The sequence below is a fragment of the Chelmon rostratus genome, chromosome 9 (assembly GCF_017976325.1).
Source record: "Chelmon rostratus isolate fCheRos1 chromosome 9, fCheRos1.pri, whole genome shotgun sequence".
NCBI classification, from domain to species: Eukaryota; Metazoa; Chordata; class Actinopteri; order Chaetodontiformes; family Chaetodontidae; genus Chelmon; species Chelmon rostratus.
Window position 1 is genome coordinate 6985892 of NC_055666.1, and position 20327 is coordinate 7006218.

The 20327-nt window shown below is 41.6% G+C and overlaps 3 protein-coding genes across 3 annotated transcripts in view; 2 read left to right on the top strand and 1 right to left on the bottom strand.

Annotated features, from left to right (window-relative positions):
- ids (iduronate 2-sulfatase) lies at positions 1-14113 on the bottom strand. Its single transcript, XM_041943969.1, has 13 exons — positions 13905-14113; positions 13043-13179; positions 12749-12926; positions 12361-12449; positions 9254-9454; positions 5809-5979; positions 5583-5709; positions 4872-5042; positions 4361-4467; positions 3536-3652; positions 2966-3076; positions 2741-2866; positions 1-2656 (listed from the first exon to the last, which is right to left on the bottom strand). Exons 1-13 carry the CDS (start codon positions 13978-13980, stop codon positions 2573-2575), a joined length of 1695 nt encoding a protein of 564 aa, XP_041799903.1. The 5' UTR covers positions 13981-14113; the 3' UTR covers positions 1-2572.
- A 799-nt stretch (positions 14114-14912) lies between these two features.
- On the top strand, positions 14913-17833 carry dcps (decapping enzyme, scavenger). Its single transcript, XM_041944494.1, has 6 exons — positions 14913-15153; positions 15496-15646; positions 15757-15902; positions 15981-16094; positions 16799-16909; positions 17077-17833. Exons 1-6 carry the CDS (start codon positions 14950-14952, stop codon positions 17341-17343), a joined length of 993 nt encoding a protein of 330 aa, XP_041800428.1. The 5' UTR covers positions 14913-14949; the 3' UTR covers positions 17344-17833.
- A 1421-nt stretch (positions 17834-19254) lies between these two features.
- zgc:66433 (uncharacterized protein LOC321250 homolog) overlaps positions 19255-20327 on the top strand; it is a 43931-nt gene continuing 42858 nt past the window's right edge. Inside the window, exon 1 of the mRNA XM_041944705.1 lies at positions 19255-19366. Coding sequence (XP_041800639.1) covers positions 19302-19366 — 65 coding nt within the window. The 5' untranslated portion in view covers positions 19255-19301. The remainder of the gene's footprint in view (positions 19367-20327) is intronic.

Below are 20327 nucleotides of genomic sequence, written 5' to 3' on the forward strand. Positions count from 1 at the left end.
TATATCAGTGTTGTGGCCAACAAAATCATTTTAATGTCAAACATGTATTTATCAAAGATAAAGTTACAAAGAGCCCAGAAAGAAACGTAGAACTGCAACATGTGAGGTAAATATGAATGCTGATGTGTTCAAAGGATGAGAAGGGGGGGGGGGGGGGGGGGGGGGGCGAATGGAGGGAAAAGAAGGGAAGAAGTGATTGGAAGAGGTGAAATTGGCAGGGGAGAGATGTCAAGTGCCTCCCTGGTCTTTGGGAATTTTTTGACTTTTCATTTGTAGCATAAGCCTTCACTTCATGCCGAGTTCAACACACGGTTCTGCACGATTGCACAGAAATTGAAAAATAGTAAAAAAAAAAATAGAAAAAAAACTCAAAAGGCATGAGACTGAATTCATACTATATTTCAAAATGCAATTACAAGGCTTTTAACCATTTGTGTTGCCCAGACAGATTGACTGACTGTGGAATCATGCACAAATTAGGAAATGTTCAGCCAGGTCCAAATTCTTCCAGCGTCAGAGAGCAGCTGTACGCATTCTCTGCTCCAGAGGAGGCAGAAAGGAGAGAAAACACAGAATAGACTGGAGAGGTCCCCGAGGAGCTCTCTCACTACTCTGCAGCTTTACACGCCTGCTGTGGGTGAGCAGAAAATGACTTACAACACAGTGTGTGAGTGTGTGTGTGTGTGTGTGTGTGTGTGTGTGTGTGTGTGTGTGTGTGGACAGGCAGCAAAGTGTGCAGTGTTTCTGCAGGACACACAGGAATACGGGCACAAACACACTGGAGGTTGTGATTATAAGTTACTAAAAAGCACAAAGTCAACTTTTGCTGCAAAAATACTTGATTTTTTTTCTCTCACAAACCAATCGAAACAGACATAAATATATTAACAGCGTGTCCTTGCCAAGCTTGAGATTTGAATTATTTCTGCAGCATTTATTTTTTATTTTCCCTTCTGAAGCTTCGTCTTCTCGAGGCTGCTCTAACGCAGCCAAACTCAATGATAAGCTGATCTTTGCATTGTCAGTATCTGTGTGGACTCGTTATGTTACTGGTTATATCCGATGTTTAAGACGTTCAATATGTTCCAGGATGCACAGTAAAAACTAAATAAACCATCACGAATGCAATGAGGTCAACGCGGGAAGAAATACACACAAAAAATGGGGCGACTTCTTGAGAAGTCGTCAACATCCTGACACATGATGGAACCACACTGATTACATGATTCATCTGCATCCCATTACCATGGGGGGATTTGGTCTGTCAACTTTTATTGTAGGCAGTACTGGCTTCATTGTTGGACCTGGAATTCGAGCTGTAATTGCTTTCTTCTAAATTGCCACAGCACAAAATGTTCATGCAGTGGAACAGCAGTAAAACGTAGCTACACTCTGTTTCATTTGCATTGAATTACGGGTGGCTTTTACTCACTTCATTTTGGGTTCACAAATTGATCTGAACTGACTGTTTACAAGGAGGGAGGCAAATAGCTGCAAGTGACATCAAGTGCAAATAGAAATGTCATATTGTTTAACACTACAGTACAAAACTGTGTAATTCCCTTTCAGCTGTTGTACTTGAAAGCACAGAGACGCCACCTGAAGCAGACGGGATGATCAATAGTACACTCAAGAGCACTTGTTCCAAAAAGAGAAACCGGTGTCGCCATTAATCAAAAGAGCTAATTCTTCAGGTTTTCTCAATATTCCTTCGGATGAAAAGATTTCTTGGCAGGTAACGGCTTGTAAAGTGTGATGTAATCATTTTCATGGAGTAGGCAGTGCTGTCACAGCGAATCAGACGTGTCAATCACACACTCAATTCAGCTTCCTGATAGAGTTGTCTTGAAAAAAAAAAAAAGAAGGGGTGATGGTTCAGCTGCTCAGGTGTGTGTGCAGTCTGAATCTGCACACATGATAGAAGCTTTACCGAATTCTCATGTCTTTATGCTAAATTTGAGCCACTGGCTATTAGCTTAGCTTAGCATAGCATAAAGACTGGAAGCAGGGGGAAAAAGCTAGTGTGGCTGCCAACACGTCAGACTCTTCCTTTTATCTGCTGTGAATAATCAGAAATCTGTCGACTGGCTGCTAAAATTGAAGTGATGTAAAATTAGAATGACACATCCTTCTCGCAGCCGAATGATCAGGTTTACACAGACGTCACTGGCAGGTGTGAAGAGGCCAGAGGAAGCTGCGTTTAGCTGCAGGAAGACAAACCTGTGAGAAGCTTCTGTGCAGATACAGATGCTTCTCTTTGTTTAATTTTAGTTTGTTTTTGACAAACTCCTTTAAAGGGTGAACGTCTTTGTAGAAACAGCACAAACGCTTTCTTATTCACTTTACTGATGTTGAAACCAGATCTGCCTGCCAATGAGTTCTTAACAAGGAACATTAGCCTGAACAACTGAGCCTGAAAGATTAATAGCAATACCCCAGAACACTGAATCAAGCATGGTTTATATTAAAAGAAATATTCAAGGCATTCCTCCCTTTCTAGGTGAAGTTTTTCATCCATCCATCTTCCCTTTGTACTCGTCTCCGTCCGTCCATCTGTTGTGTTTTATTTTCGTCATAACGCCTTCCCTCTACTTGTCTTCATCCCTGCTGTGAGGTAGAGGAGCTGCAGCCTCATTCTCATCTGCAGACTCACAGTCTGGACAACAACCACAAGAAGTAAACAAGTAAATGAATCAATGAGTGGAAAATGGGCACACTTCTAAAATGAAGTCAAACTCACGTGCGGCAGGCTGGCCATCTTTCTCATTATCACACTGTGGTCAGAGTCGCTATAGATGTTCTTGTCCTGCCCGGGGTCGCCCGCTAACATATACAACTCTCCAGCATGGACATCAGACACATTCACCTGGATGGAGAGACAGATGGATGACAGACAGACATAAAGAATAAAAAAAGAGACAATAAGAGGTGGCTTTCATGCTTTGCATTTATGTGACGCACCCACCTGAAATGTTTCAGGGTTGAATCCAAGCCAGAGAGTGTATCTGTAGTCCCAGGAGCGGAGAGAGTACCCCATGACCTTGATGTCTTTAAGGTCAGGGAGGTCAGAGTTCCCCTATAAGAAGAACAATCAAAGGCATCTTAAAACTGCACTAACTTTTCTGAAGTGCTGTCAAATCTACAGCTGCGAACTCATCCTGCGAGATGAGCCGGCGCTAACGTCAGGCTGCCAAACTGTTCCATACAGACATTAATCTACAGCAGGTGCAGCACTCATCTGGACGCGTTCATTCAAAGAGCTTGTGCTAGCAGCTAGCGGCTCCGGTGGAAGCGAGCACACAATGCAGAGGGGTCAAAGAGCGTCATGGGAACTGCCGGTCTTCATGAGCTTTGCTCATTTTGACACTTTAAATACAACTTCAAAATCCATTAAAAGTAACTGTGTAACATATTCATTAAAAACACGCCTGCTTGCTTGCTGACTGATAGAAATGTGAATGTAAATGATGATTTAACATGTCAGACGGTTAATGGGAGCTTTTTAATTGGCTTTTCTAAACACAGTCTGCGGTACCAGTGGTGTATCAGCAGGTCGAGGGTACTGGCTGAAAGATATGGCCTCCTCATCCTCCCCTCTTTCTCTGTGTCGGAAGGTGTAGGCCAGGTTGTCTCCTTCTGTACACAACTCCACCTGAAAGCCAGAGAGCAGACCAAAGAGGACAGGAAATAAATGTCACAGTCAGTTAGGTCACATTCAGATCAGACGTGTTTGGGCCTGTTTATGGAGCGTTTACTTCTGCATTCGTTTTGTTTGGTAATGTCAGTAGAACGTCATTTGCACCAACTGTTCCAAGGTGCATGAAAGGTCTCAGATCTGCTCTTGTGGTGCAATTTGTTGAAAATGACAATGTAATGTGAAATACAGGAAATGACAGGAAAACACAGTTAAAACTAAAGACCAAAGGAAGTCGATGACAGAGGTTCAAAAAGGTCAGGCCATGTAACAGACACGGAATTAGATTCTGAGCTTCATTTGAATCCCACTTTTTCAAAGCTTTAAATAAAAAGCTTTGCTTCACTGTTACTCATTGCCTTTAATGACTGAATACAAGAATGAGAGACTACAGCCTTAGCTGCTCTGTGAGGCTGCATTCACAGCCAAATGCTAAATGCTAACATACTCACAATAACAATGTTGATGTGCTAATGTTAGCAGACTCATTCCAAGAACATTATCTGCAGTACTAAACTTGTAAACTTGTTAGCAAAGGAAATCAAATAAGCAGTCTGAAGCTGCTTTTTGGTTAAACAAAAAAATCTAGTCTTAAGTATAAACATAGTTGAAGTCAGTGAAAACCACTAGATTCAATAAATGGATCCAGTTTTCATCCATTCATACCTGGAAAGAAACATCAGGACAAGGTTCAGGTGCTCTGAGGCCAGCCAGGTAGGAGACGGTGGGAAAAACATCCACCAGCTCCACCACGTTTCTTATTACTTTGTCATCTGGAAGTGAGAGGGGTCAGCCAATTAGAGAAGTCTTACACAGCCGCTGACAGCAAAATAGTCATGATATCCACTAAAGCTTACTAGACGCCCTGCTGTTAAATTTCATCATCATTGCACCATTTGCACTTGAAGTCAAAACTGTCCGAGGCGAAATATCAAAGTGCTTCCCTGTCCTAATGCTTGTGGGAGCCCTCCATGTATATCAAAGACCTTATGAAAGTCAAGTTGGCATAATAATACATGTTTCAACAAGGTTTACATGAGCAACTAGGACCAAAGATTCTAAATCAAACTTGAGCTCCCTTTTGTGACTTATATGTATGGTGCTTTTAAGTGCTGAAAAGAACTGCACATGTTTCATGTTAATCAACAGTAATTTGTCATCAGTAAATGGGCCTTACTCTTAAAGCTGTGCTCCGCTTTGGTGAGGACATCAATAAAGGGAAAGGTAATCCCTCCCAACCAATCATGGTTTGTGGTGACGCCAGGAACATAGAAGATAAGAGGGACGCGTGTTGCCACATCAAAATTAGAATATTTAGCCCATTCACCGTGTTCTCCTAACGACCAACCTGCAACAGGAGGGAGAAAGGGAGAGATAATGAAAGACAGTAGTTTAAAAGACTGAGGCGGGTTGAAGAAATAAAGGGAATCAAAACAACAAATCTGCATCATACAAATAACACTTCAGATACACAAAGGTTTTTCCCAGTCACCTTATATTGAAAATGATGGCATTTGACTGAGCTTTACTGGGTACATATCAAACAGTCATAGATAGGATTCACTCAGCTTCCTCACCTGAAGGAGGAACATTAAAAGAAATTAAGGTTCCAAGTCACAAATTTTTAAAAATAAAAAATAAGGAAGCAATGCAAAAAGTACAGCAAAACTATGGAGGGAGGTAAAAGCACAATATTCTGTTACAACACTGCCATCTGGTGGTGAAAGAGCAGCAGAACTACCACACGTCTGCAATGTTTACTTAAAAAACAGTCATTCATTTTACTAAATATCTGAAAGGAAGCAGTCATGTCAGCGTTTAACTCAAAATCAAACACATAATATAATGAGTCATTCCCAGTTCAGTTCCCAAGCAGGTGTCTACTAACCATGATCTGAGCTGAACACCACCATAGTGCTCTCAGCCAGCCCCAGCTCATCAAGAGCACTGAGCAGCCGCCCAACCTGACTGTCCATGTAAGACACAGCAGCGTAATAATGCTGACGGATGCGCAGCTGCAAGACACGATGCAGAAAAAAGTGTGTTAGTGTGTGTTTCAGGCAGGGAACCAAATCAGAAATGGTTTAAAAGTGTTGCCAGCAGCCAGTTCATACCTGAAAGTCTTTAGGAATTGGTCCATATGGGAAACTAACGTTGAGCTTTTGGACGTCTTCCCTCCTCCTCACGTCCATCCAGGGGTTGTAGGCAACAGGTGGAAGGAGTTTAGGGACATTGGGGTCAGGAGCTAGAGTCATTTGGTCTATGGGATATAGCCTCAGGTACTCCTGTAATGTACATGTTTATTGGTATATTATATATCTTATATATATTTATACTGAATGTTGTTGAACAGGTGCATTTGAGTTGTGACAAAAAAGAAACTCTTACATCCAAATATTTATTCTAAATCATTCAGAATCAGATACTTTCTTATTATTATTGCTGGGATTGCTGTGGCCTCTGACTTCATATTATTTCAAGTTCAATTATTTCAGGCGTTACTTTAACACACAAGCTGAAGGTTTGGAGGGAAGACAATGTTAGTTAAAGAGAAACTGTTATTTTTCTGGTTACTCTCCGTCATCAAAATATGATCCCACATTACTCAAGTATTGCTCTAACTACAAATATATTATTACTAAGATATTAAATGGTTGTTACTTCCAATTAGCAAGATACAGCATAAATCAGCATTTACCTGGCGCTCTCTTTTGAACTAAATTACAGCCCTGGTGATTGTTGCCATTTACAGTATACAGGAACCCTCTAACCTTAAACAAAAACATGTAAGTTAAAGACTTTTTAAAAGGACTCTGACTCCTCTGAGCCTCAAGTATTGCAAATGTTCTCAGATAATTTTAGCTTCATTGACTTTCATCATTCCAGAAGCTGCACTTTGTGCTTGGAGTTTTTAATCTGGCAGAGACGGCTGTAGGTGTCCAGGCGATACGGGGTAAATCACGTGTAGCATACACATCACATGCCGACAGAGAGAGTTGGCTTGACCTTTTCCCTCTTTTCATCTCTCAACTTCCACTTTGTGGGAAACCTCGTCGGCATGCTGACATTTGTCTCCGTTCGGTCCGTCTCCGCTCTCATTCAACTTCCACTTCATCATGCTCTCTTCCTCCTTCATGCCGAATTGCGTCTCTCATATATCTAGATCAGCCCTCATTAAATTCACTTCACATACAGTTTCTCCCAATTCTCGCTTTCAGAGGTTGCTTTTTTTATTCTATTCCCTGGCTTTTACACGCGCAGCCCCACATCAAAACGAGCTGCTTCATGGCTGCAACTTTGGACTTTCTCCTCATAAAAACATTGTATTTTTAAAACATCAGTGCTATCGCTGTCTGCAGGCTCAGAGGCTGCCGAATTCTGCAGGAACTTTGAGTCACGCCTGAGCGATAAACGGAACAAACAATGCCACTTTATGGCACTTCTTCCTCACACATTCCTCTTATGCTCTGCTCCCCACATCCTCTTTCCTCAATGTCAACACCGCCACTCATTTTCATTTTCTGGGATTATTTGCTCAGTCCTCAGTCCGAAAATCATGGTTCTGTTTCTGTCCAAGAGTCCACAGCAACACTGACTTTCACTTTTCCATTCCACATACTCAGCTTCATTTGTGCCAGTAAGTAGCTATTCATTTAGGGACTGCAGACTAAGGGAATTGTATAATGCATCCCAGTGAGTGAATGATTGTCTTCATGAATGAGCATTACAGAAATTCCACCAGAAGAATAGTTTTATCCAGTTACCAATGAGAGTTATGGTGTTTGCAGACAGTTTAGAAAGGTTAGTACAGGAATGCCAAAGGTCATCTAGAAACTGAATGACATAATTTGTCCACTAAACGGAGACAGTTTCATAATGTCGAGCTAAATATATAGGAGATAAATATTATAAAACGTTAAGGAAGCCTTAGGAAAAATGTTTTAGTTGGTTTTATTTTTATACACGATCAGTCCAAAGTTTGGACACACCGTCTCATTCAGTGCTTTGTTTTTTTTTTAATTATCACTTTCTACATGGTAGATTAATAATGAGGACTTCAAAACTATGAAATAACACATATGTAATTATGTGGTAAAGAAAAAAGGATGCACAAAGCAAAAGCACACAGCTGGCATTCTCCCAGCCAGCTTCATGAGGCAATCAATCGCCCCCACACACCATCACACCTCCTCCTCCTCCGTGCTTCACTGTGGAACCACATGTGCAGATGCAATCAGTTCACCTTCTCTGCTTCTCACAAATACACATGTGAAAATCTCACATTTGGTCTCATCAGTCTAATGTCGACTCCTTGTGTTTCTTGGCCTCAGTCATTCTCTTCCTGATTCACAGCCTCCTCCCAGCAGTTGATGTTGAGATGTGTCTGCTGCTTGAACTCTGAAGCATTCTGAGGGCTCTAGTCTGAGGTGCTGTTAACTGGCTATTACAGAGGCTGCTCAGTGTAATGAACGTCTCCTCTGCAGCAGAGGTAACTCTGGTCTTTCTTTCCTGGCGCAGTCCTCATGAGAGCCAGTTTCATCATGAGGTTTGATGGTTTTTGTGATTGCACTTGAAGATACAACATTCTTTAAATTTCCTGGATTGACTTTGTTTCTGGCTGACTGGCTTGATGGACTGTCGTCTCCCTTTACTTAGTTGAGCGGTTTTTGCCATAATCTGTAAACGGTAACTCGGCACAACAGCTGATGGTCTCAAACGCATTAAGGTAAGAAATTCCACTAATTAACTGCTGACAAGGCACGCCTGTTCATCAAAATCTATTCCAGGTGGTGACCTCATGAAGCTGGGTAAGACAATGCCAATAATGTGAAAAACTGTCAAGGCAAACAGTGGTTCCTTGGAGAAATCTACAATGTAAAAACATATGTTGTGTGTTCAACATTCAAAGTTTACCAAAATCGTTGTGTATCGATAGAAGCAAAATGTGACAAAGTGCGATGGAAACACACACAGCATGTGACTTAAACGTCCACTGAAGCCTCTGCTCCACTGAACAGATGAAAACTGACATCAGATCTGTGTGGAGTGATTAGACTGGAACCAAATCAATACATGAAACCAACAGAAATTCCATTTGTCTGTTGGGTTTTCTACATTGTTTGTTACACTTTGAGGTTTGACTGGCACTCATTTAATTCTGTCATGTTGTTGCACACTTTTCTCCTGCAATGGCATAATCGCACCCAACTGCGGAACTGCCGCCATCAGCTGCTCATCTTGAGCAAATTCCTTACAGTCATATAAGGTAGTGGATGGAAACAAGCATTCATTCACATTTTCTTATGCAGATGTGTAGAAATGAATCCATATTTGAGTCATGTACTTGGTTCCATCATTTGAGGCTATTTGGTGGATCAAGTAGTCACTATGAAACCTACCAGCATTAACTCTGACTGGGATGAAGCCTGAGACAGCCTGCAGCTAACAGCAATACTGGCTTCCACAGTATAACTGCGTTGACTTTTATCTCCCCATTACATACACTACATCTCAAGCAGTGTACAGAGGGTCTACTGGTGTTGATATTGAGTCGTGTACCTGTGGTATCCTGAAGGGTATGTGTGGTTTGTGAAAGCCCACAGCCAAGAAGAAAGGGACGTCATCGTTGGCCCGACTCTTCAGTAACCTCACCGCCTCGTCTGTGCTCTCCATGTCAGGGAGGGTTCCCCCAGGCTGCTCTGTCACGTTCACTGCACACAGCAAGTTGGCATGGAGCTTGCCATCCTCTCCTTTACACATCTGAAACAAGGTTATTATTAAAATGATCAAAAGTCACATTTCTGTACAGTTCCTGCTGAGGTAACACATTTCAGGGTTTCTATGTGGCAAAATGATGCCGCATGTAAGTTTTTAAATTGAGTTTACACAGCTGTTTACATTCACACATGAAAACTACAGGATGATTTGGTGACTGCTCAGATATGTGTCAACAAAAATAAGAGGAGGAGAAATCATTTCAAAGTTAGTGGTCACTGCATGGTACATTCACTGACAGGCAGAAACAAAACTACCTAATCCCCGAATTTCAATTTCAGTTGATTTCATTTCATAGTTTTTCTCTGCCTGCCACAACATGACCAAAAGTGAGAAAACGTGTCAGAATATTGTCATAATGACAACCCCACATATTAAGACTTACAGACAGAATCTGGCCAGTTAATTTGGGTAACGTTCAAGACGTAGACCTACTCAACTTGGATAGTATCTGGCCCTTGACCCCCAGAAGAAAAACTTTGACAGAAGTAAAAAAATTCATGGCAAATTTCAAGTTCCACGACCTGTCTTCAAGGTGAAATTAATTGACTATAGATGCATGCAAGCTCAACATGTGATCAACATGTGGGGCCTGGGATGTGTCATGTCACACCTGTATATATCACACCTCCCTGGAAAATGTATATACCACATGATGACAGCTGCTTGCCATCTGCTCAGTCAGCCAGGAGACCACTTTCTGAACACCAGGAAGAGCATCTGGCAATATCTCACCAGGGAGGAAGGGTCCACCTCGACTGGGAGCCAGAGGAATCTGCAAGTTCATATCTTTTTTTTTTTTTTGTATTTTGTTCTCTGGCAGACACATTGAGTGGAAAGACTAACAAAGATGATTTTGTTGTTTATTTTGGTTTCTGTTGAGTTTGAATGAAGTGTGTTTTACAATAATCTTGAGGTAAAAGTCCTGTTTTACTCAATGGAGTCTGGTGGCTGTCAGGAGAGCAATATAATGGCTGTTTCTGGTTAAGCAAAAAGGACATTACTCTTTAACAAAAAGGTCTGTCTCTGTAAGGATTTCAATCATGCTGTCAGACAGAAATTTGGATAAACCAGTAGAGGGCGATGCTGAGGAAGATGACGATGTTGAATGTAGAGACAGGACGGTACTTTTACTCCTGTGAAAATGTTTGCAGAATCTGCTGAGCTGAGGGGACAATCACACCTGGGAAAGCCCTAAAACACAACTTCATTACAATGGATCTCTGGAAAGAGGACACACTAGTTCTTCTGCAGATGCCGCCTTTGAGTTCAAGGTTGTCTAATGATGATTCAGACAAATCTGATGATGCTTTCAGCGACTCTGAACCTGACAGAGGGCCAGCTGACTCAAGTGACGGAGTCTCAAGCACAAATTGTTGCAGCTGTGAAGGCAGAGACCGTACAGGATACCATCATGATCCTCTAAGCAGCTCTTAGGGCTTGCTTAAGGAGAGAGCCACCTGGGAGGCCCACTGATGAAGATGACATTCAGCCATCCACCACTGACTTCTCTGATGGAGGCTCATACATTTACTGTTATAGCTATGCTGGTGTCTCTTTTACTGGAATTAACCGAGACAGCAGCAGTTACTATTTGTATAATGATGAACATTCAGCAGCCACTGATTTACATGATGGAGTAGAGGACACTGCTTCTCCCAGTCATGAAAACCCACACACTGCTGCAGCTACATTCAGTAAAGGCAATTCAGACACAGCTTGTTTTACCAATTGTCAAGTCAAATCAAATTTTGTTTATATAGCTCAATATCATAAACTTGGCTTGAGGGCTTTACAACCTCTATAGCATGACAGCCCCCTCTCCACCATGCAGACCATGAAAATTGATGGTTTTACCAATGATGACAGCTTCAGCTGCCTCTGGCTCAACTGATGGCGCTGGCTCGGCTGGCTAAGCTGCAACCACCACTTATTCAAATGATGGTGCTGCAGCTGCCGTTACACCTGTTGATCTGGACGATGCCAACATTGATCCTGATTGAGCCAAGAGGTAGAAACTCTCCTGCTGAGTGAGAGGGGCCCTGATTTTCTCCTTAAGACGTCGAAAGGACTAATCTATATGCACTGTAAAAATTAGACCCGGCCACTGTATTAAAGATAAATACAAACAACTGAAAGGTAAATATAAGATTCATTAAGTCTATGAAGGACTTTGGAGAAATTAGAAATGCTTGCAAAGTGTTTTATGAAGCAACTCTGTGCTGAAGGTGCACTGGACATCTTTGCTCCTAAAGGTGTGCAGTGCACAGGAGTAATACTGAAATCATTTGTAGCTCTCAAGTGTAACATGTACAACACCCAAAGAAGCACTGCAGAGAGGCTCAGCATCATTACGTTCTCCATGGGAAAATAATGGCTGACGCCTGATGATAGTGCTAGGGCTGCTTTTATTATGACCATTAAAAAGAATAACGGTCAATTAATTTTCAGATCTGCTAAGAAGCTCAGCTGGATCATATTTAGCAAATATTTGAGAGATGTTAAGAGAAACAAGGCCATTTGGCTTCTTACAAACAAGTAACAAAATTTAGAAGTTAGGCCTTGATGAACTGAAAACGATTCTTCTGCATTCTGTTTTCAAATGCAACTATTTCTTAATGTGCTGATTCTAAAACAACTACCAGTTATGCTAAAAATACTTACTCAGATACCTGTGTTGTATGTTTAAAGAAATACTTTTGGCTGAAAATAAATAAATAAAACTGCATGTGGGAAGAGTTAATGTGTTTATAAAGCCCAGCCGAGCTGTAGAGGTAAGGAGTGGTGTGGTGTCACCCCAAGCTACATTCGCTTTTCTTATGTGTATACAGTCAGACACATAACTGACTTTACATTGTAAGTATGTAGGAAATACTGTTTCCTATTCATACCTTTTCTTTCTCATATCTAAGCGAAGCCGGGTGGTAGGCAGGGATGGACCAGCTGTAGGGGTAGTCATCAGTGTGGTTAGAGGGAATACCTAAAGAAAGAAAATACAACACAACCGTTGTTACTACTATACAGCTGGATGGACACAAAAATGTCAAGACTTTTCTAAGTAAACAACAGCTTCATGCAGATCGGGTTCTTCTCAAAAAAGCAGTTCAGGCTCATCAGCAGTAAATCTGTGGTTCTCACTGCAGTTTCAGAGGAAACAATTTGGTAAACATTTTCTATTCCTTCCTAAATGTGCTACTGTGTCAGCATACCCTGCTGGTGAAAAACACGTTTTATCCCTCTACCTAGATTTGTATTCAAAGTGTATGTTAATAATCTCACCTGGATGAAACACCTTGCCCACAGACATGGTGAAATACCCCCTAGATTTAAAGTACTGGGGCATGGTCGTGTAGTTTCCAGAATGGACTCTCCAGTAGGAATTGAAGTCATAGAGCCTGGTCGTGTCTGGTCTGCGACTGGTTAGCATGGATGTACGACTGGGAGCACACACAGCTTGCTGAGAGAGGAAAATACACTTTCAAACATTTCTTTATGATCCAACTAGATTCATATCCATGTAGACTGAACTTCTTTGACAATTTCAGACAGGAAGCACATACAACACCAACGGACCTGTGCATATGCATTGAGAAAAACTTGACTTTTGGATGCCAGTTGGTCAATGTTTGGGGATTTTACCACAGGGTCCCCGTAGCAGCCCAGTGATGTCCGCAAATCATCTGCCATGATGAAAAGGACATTTTTCCTTCCTGAAAGCAAACACAGCCACAGTTACTTCATGTTTTTCACTGCTGAATGCCTCTTGAATAAACCTAAGTAATGAGTTCAGGTATAGTTTCCAGATTGCTGCCAAGAAAAGCTCAATAGCAGGTGATGGTAAATGGACTGGATTTATATAGAGCTTTTCTTTTCTACAAACTAGAAAAAGCACTTAACAACACACACACACAGGGAGCTAATAGGGGCTCAGTATCTCGCCCAAAGACACTTGGAAATGTGGACTGTAGGAGCCGGGGATCGAACCACTGACCTACAGATTGGTGGACGGCCTGCTCTACCTCCTGAGCCCAGTTGTAAAATTATTCTAGAAAACTTAGACAAAAACTAGCTGCAGATGAACATATAAACACACGAACAAGTGCAGTGTGTACTGAACTTAACACAATAAGCCTCCAAGTAAATCCTACAAAGCACCATTCAGTGAGTAAATTAAATTAACGTCAGATCACAGCAACTACATTCACTAAGCAAACATAATGATTAGCATTCATTAACCGCTAATGTTAGCTAGTTACTGAGATTTACCGCTCAGGCAAACTGACATCCCAACACAAAACCGTCAAATAACAAGTCAAAAAGATAAAACGACAACCAGTCTGTTTATTATAATGGTCGTGTAGACTTCACATATAATGACATTTTCACGAGTTTTGCTGGATATTTATTTAGTATTTGCAAAGTAAAAGAACTCTACCTCTTCTTGCTACAACAGCAAGAGCTAGTGTGTGAAGAACCAGGAGGAGAAGCGATACTCGGACACCGGCGAACATTTTGGTTTGTAGAAGACTAACGTTACTCTTCAGAGAAAGACTACTTTAAAATTAACCTCGCATCCCCCCTATTCTTTTAGGCGACTTCCCAGTCACAACAAACGAGCGTGTCGGTGTCGTCTTTAAATAACTTCCTGATTATCGCGTCGCCCGAGAAATGTTGTCATTGGTCTACTCAGTAGTCGCCCCGCCCCGAAACGCTAATCATATTAGTTAAATGATGTGTCAATCATTTTGACACCGCCACAGAAGTGACCACGGAGCCTTTCCACTACCACCAATAAACCAGTGACTTTTGACTGATTTTTAAGTCCAGAGAGCTGTTGGCATAAATCTGTGCAGTATTCTCAAAGCGTTGTATGGACACAGACATTAATTTACAATATGTTCATAATGTTGAAAAGAAACAAAGAGAAAGGAAACGACATCCATGTATTCCTGCATTTCAGCTCTACCATTGTTGTTAATTTGGCTTGTATCTTGCATTTAACTTAATTTGTACATAACGCCAGAGCAATGACACGATATTTGAAATTATTTCTGCACCCACTGCTAGAGAGTAAAAAGGCCACCAATAAATGAGTTACAGAACAGATTATATGGCTTTAAAAAAAGATTTAACGGAGGCTATATGGCTTATTTAGTCTCGCTTGACACACTCCTGTAGCGAGAGAGTTGGTAGATGAAGCGAGGTCTTACTCTGCACCAAGTTGATAAATCCTAGTTTGTCCCTTATTACAGGACAAGAAGAGTTTATTAAAGGAACATTAGTTTAAAGAACTAAACTTGGAGTAAACAACAATGAACTCTAGGAGTCACAGTGGGCAAAACCTTAAGAGTCTTCACACACTCTATTACAGCACAGGAGGCTCCAGCTTTTCGTTTGCTGAGTAGATTTGAGGTTGTTGTTGAGCGAGTTATCCTCTCCGACATAGACGATCTTCGGCCACAAACACAGCAACACTGAACATGGCAGACACCGCGGTTAAACGTGCACCCGACGCTGTTGAAACTACAGTATCTCAGAAAGCCAAAAGGACGAAAGCTGACGGTGACAATGGTGGAGGAGAAGTCGGGAAAGAATCTGAATCTGAAGATATTCTGTGTGGGTTTAAAACATCCAGCGTCTTGAGCGATTCTGCCCGGGAGAAGAACATTTTCATCCGCGGAAAGGTAAGGTTGTAAAGTTAACGTTAGCTAGCTTTACTTGGCTGTTAGAAGGTATTGAGCTAACCCGAGTTATGAAGTATGGAGTTCAGAGCAATGAATTTTATTGGTAATGTTTTCATTGCTATACTCATCTTTCAAAGAGGTGTAAGTAGTTTTGCGAGGGAAAGACGTAACATTGACTTCCGGTTAGATATTTCAAAATAATAGTCCGCTTGATTTTACTTTAGTGTAAGAAAGAATATGGCAACGACATGCTGAGGAAAGGACTGTTGTGCGTCTATTTTTTGTAAGCAGTCTTCTTATCAGCACATACACATATGAAACTGTTGCACATGTCATCACCAGCTTGCTGATCAGGAGGCGGTGGTCATTCTGGAGAAGACTCCCATCAGAGAGGACACCCTGGCTGAGCTTTTCAGTGGATCCAGGCTGAAGCTAGAGATGAAGAATGACATCTACAGCACATATCGGTTACAGGCTCCCTCTCATCTCAATGGTGCGGTCAGAAAAAACAAACTTAACATTTGAACAAACAAACAGACATTCCAGCAGCCACTTTGGCCAGCTAGAGGAAGGTGAGGTAGCCTGTGTGTCTCTGTTTTGCAGAGATCAAGACTACAGTGGTGTGTCCAGCCACAGAGAAGCATGTGAAGAAATACCAGCGTCAGGAGAGTTTCCTGGTGGAGGAGACGGACGGGGACTATCGGTCGATCACCCTGCCCTACATTCAGGAGCAGAGTTTCAGCGTGCAGGTCGGTGTTAACTTTGGCGTTGGAATCATAATGCAACATTATCTGTGGATTAACTTAACATCACTTTCACCCCCCCAGTGGGTACACAACATCCTGGAAAAGAAGGCAGAGGCTGACAGGATAGTGTATGAAGATCCGGACCCAGAGGTCGGCTTTGTCCTCCTCCCAGATTTCAAATGGGACCAGAAACAGGTGAGAGATCACACATTTTGGCATATATAGATACAGAGAGTGTAAAGACATGGTTTGAGATTAAATATATGTTAGCGATATGAGTTCAGACATTTATTCTACTTTTGGGAGAAGGAACTTCATGTCAAACTGAACCGTGAAGTTAAGCAGCTGAATGTTGTCTTGCTGATCATCCATTATACACAAAGAACACGTCTTTAGACCCTCTACATGTTGTCAGGGACCACTGATGACTTGTGCATATGCATGGCTATAGCTTTTTAAATGTATTTGTTATTAGTGGTGTTTATTTTTGCTGTTGATAGGCCTATATTTTTACAGTGTATTTACTGTTCCTGTGCAATGCCTGAATAACCAGCTGCTGCAACACAATGATTAATTGGGTGACACTAACAGCATTCTTCTTCTATGTTTCTTATGACTGTACCTGCAGATATCTGCACTAAGTTGAACTAGTACTGCAGCCATATATGACTGCTGCTACTGTAGTCTGTTTCTGTCACAAAACCTGATAAAATGCCATGCTGCAATAAGTGATGGCTCGAAATCTGAGCACATTAGTGTAGTGTTTAATCTGATAACAGATCCTGTCCCAAACTTTGAGCTTTCCCTTTATATCCAAATAATGAGAAGGAACACAGTTAGTGGGAGATCCTTAGGCCCCTGGACGTCACAGTCTTGCAGTATCTGTCTTCTTCTTTCAGGTTGATGATTTATACCTGATTGCCATAACACATCAGCGAGGCATCAGGAGTCTCAGAGATCTGACATCAGAGCATCTACCACTGCTGCAGAACATCTTCCAGAAAGGAAAGGTGAGGGTACAAGGTGACCTCAGGGGGTCTTGGAGAAGATAAGAGCAGAAAATGACCTCTTCTTCCAGCAGCTATCATTAACGTGAAGCTTGAGAATCATATTCATTATCTTCAACCAATTATGTCGTTGGAGGAAGGATGACAGTACCTGTTTCGTTGTGCCACAGGAGGCCATCCTGCAGCGCTACAGCCTTCCAGCCAGTAAGCTGAGAGTCTACCTGCACTACCAGCCCTCATACTTCCACCTCCACGTCCACTTCACCAAGCTGGGCTACGAGGCGCCGGGCTGCGGCGTGGAGCGGGCCCACCTCCTCGCGGATGTCATCCAGAACCTCCAGTCTGACCCCCAGTACTACAAAACCCGGACCCTGTACTTCCCCCTGAGGGCAGACGACGGACTGCTCAGAAAGTTCAAGGAGGCAGGGAGGCTGTAACGTGCCTCATGCACTTATTCCCCCATCAGTGGATTCCCATCCAAGCTGTGTCAGACCAAATCCATGTTTTTTAATAGTTATTTTCATGTGATTCCTGCTTTTATAATGAGGAAATGAGAGTGGATAGAAGTGGATGTGACAGGAATCAAACCAGTAGATAACCAGCCATCAGTCTGTTTTAATGGTTTTCATGTATTTTATGTTTGCTGAATGTTCCTGACTGAATTAAACACTTTTTTTTTTACTCAGCCTGTTCATGTTTTGACCTGATATGCCAGTTTTTGTTTTTTTTTATCAGATCTATACATGAGTTAAGGCAAGAGATGTTTATTTGTATAGCAGCTTTAAAACACAGAGGCAATATCGAGGCTCATATTCACAACTTTCAGCCACAGTAAGTGGTGACGTTAACCCAGCCGCGACACTAGATGGCAGCGTTAATCCTAAAAGGATCCAACTTTTGTCTACTCTGAAACTTTCTTAATGCAAAAACAAATAAACTCCAGTCTGTTGATTTCAGTAATGAGATGGGCTTTCTGTCTGTCCCCGTATAGAAAGAAAAAAAATACTACGTTAGATGCTATACTTTTACAGGTCATGCAAACACAAGACTGCCATTTTCCACCAAACTATATTTAACCTGAGTCAGCTTACATACTTTTGGAGGTGAAGCACCATGTTTAGTTGGATTGATAGCCACACTGCCAGAGGTCACAGCTACATGCACAAACACTGTCCCACTGTCAGACTGTGCGGTCTAAGAAACACATGCACTGTGATACAGCAGCATTTCTTTAATAGTTTGGACATTTACCTGTACAGACAAAGTATTTCTTTCAATTCTTCAGATGTTCAAACCTCATACACGGTTAGTTTGTTTGTTAATGTACACATTTCTTTCAGCGGACATTATTTTCTTATCTCATCTGAAGTCTGTTGGGCGGTGCTCCGCTTTGTGCTTAAGGTGCCTTCGCGTGTTCCTCGTAAAGATGTAAACTATTTATCGGGACCCAGATCTATGACAGAGTAAAATTGGAAACTATTCCCGAATGATCATTATATCCAGGCACTATGTCAATTAAAAAAAAATCACAGGAAGTTCCAGGTTTCCTATAAGATCATTTGACGTATATATTTAAAATTAGAGTAGATTATAGTATAGGTTTTATAGATTTTAAAATTATTTTGACTCATAACCACACAGGCGGTTTGTGGCTAAATTCCAAATATTGGCAGTTCTTGTTTCTAGGTTTTTGACTGAGAGCTAAATGTATATCAAAATGGCAAATGTCTACTTTTTGCTCTGTTTTGCTTTTTATCTGTTATATCTATTTTTCTGTTCCTTCATGTCCATGTTTATGCATTTGAGTCAGTATCATTTAAATGATAGTGAATCTCTCGCCCGCAGGGAAAAAGCAACAGAAGTAAACATCATACCTCAGTCTACCAAATGAATCGATTAAATCTTCATTAATTCAGTGTCACAACTGATCAGCAGCCTGCTCAGAAATAACCTTGATGTCCGAATTATTTTACATTTCACATTCCAAACCAGATAAAACACACTTTATGTTGTACTCAGATCACAAACTCTTGCAACAGGCTATTTTGGGAATATGGATCTGGTGGAGTGTAAACCTGAACTTATTTATTTCTAGCTTTAATTATAGTTTACACAGTTTTATTAATCATGGATATTTTTCAATTGAAATTAATCAGATAATGGACTATCACACCCTGCATGTTGCGAGTCTAACGCTAGAATGTGACTAGCAATACGGCATTTTAATTTTTTAAAATTGTTGTTTGCGTTGTATTGCTCTACAAGTCACGGTTCTCCTTCATTTTTCGTATTCCTTGTGCATTCCGAGCCGCCCCTGAAGGCAGCACCGTGGAGCAGGGGACGCCAGGGCAGGACTGAGACAAATAATCCAATCATTAGTCTGCTAACAGCACTGATGTCTTGGTTTCGGGCTCTGAGGGATGACTTCACCCTGAGACCGTTTGAGCTACAGCAGACACAGTAAGTGTTCATGATGTCTAACCGTCAGGAAACTTCAGCCCTGCTCTCTGCGGGGACATGCGTTATTGGGCTGCGGGGGATTATGATGTTTGACTGCTGATCGATACGTGCGTTCGATAGGCTACAGTGTCGCGCTTTGTCTGTGCGTCGGTTTAAGTTGAACGTGTCTTGAGTTTGGATCGTGATCCACTGGCAGCACCGGGACCGTGTAGGTGGGCTGTAGTAGTTCTTAAGAGTTCTTGGAAGTCCAGTTGATAGTTTTGAAGGGTTTCGTGTAGAGCACCTCTATGATCCTCTATTCAGAAACTGATGAAAACAAATCAAAAACTGCAAGTTTGGTTGTTGCTAATTAGACCAGCAAAGTAATGAAGTCTCCTCACAGACAAGCAGTTTTTTCATGACATTATTCAATTGCAACAGAACTGGTTCAGGTCGGATTACAGGCTACATGTTATTGTTCATTCTTTAAGAATTTGAGTCATTGAGATTTCAGGTTGAAATATGTTGTAAAAGCAGGTTTTAGGTGAAGTGTTTTAAAATTGGCTACTCTGTAAATAGGACCCTGGTTATAATCCACAGCGGTACTTAAATGCATCATTTTATCCTACAGCAGCTCACTGCCTGCATCTGCATTTCCTCCCAAGTGAACGCTTACCGTTAAAGCCCAACCGTGAACTCTCATGCAGATGCCCTTTTTTCTTTCTTTACTTTTTAAAGAATTAAGTTGTTCTTGCCTTATTCTCTACAGTCAGCCCTTCTTCACCGTAGAGTAATGCTGTGACATCATACACACACACTCCCTCACTGTGACAGTGTGTGTATGAGCTCAGTGTTTGGTAGAGGCAGGTCAAGGACGGTCCAGATTAAACAGCTATCTTTCACTGAGTGGGAACCACTGTAATCCTGAGCGCAGACACTGAGTGATTCAGAATAGAATCGTGTTGCCTGTCAGCGTGGCGGG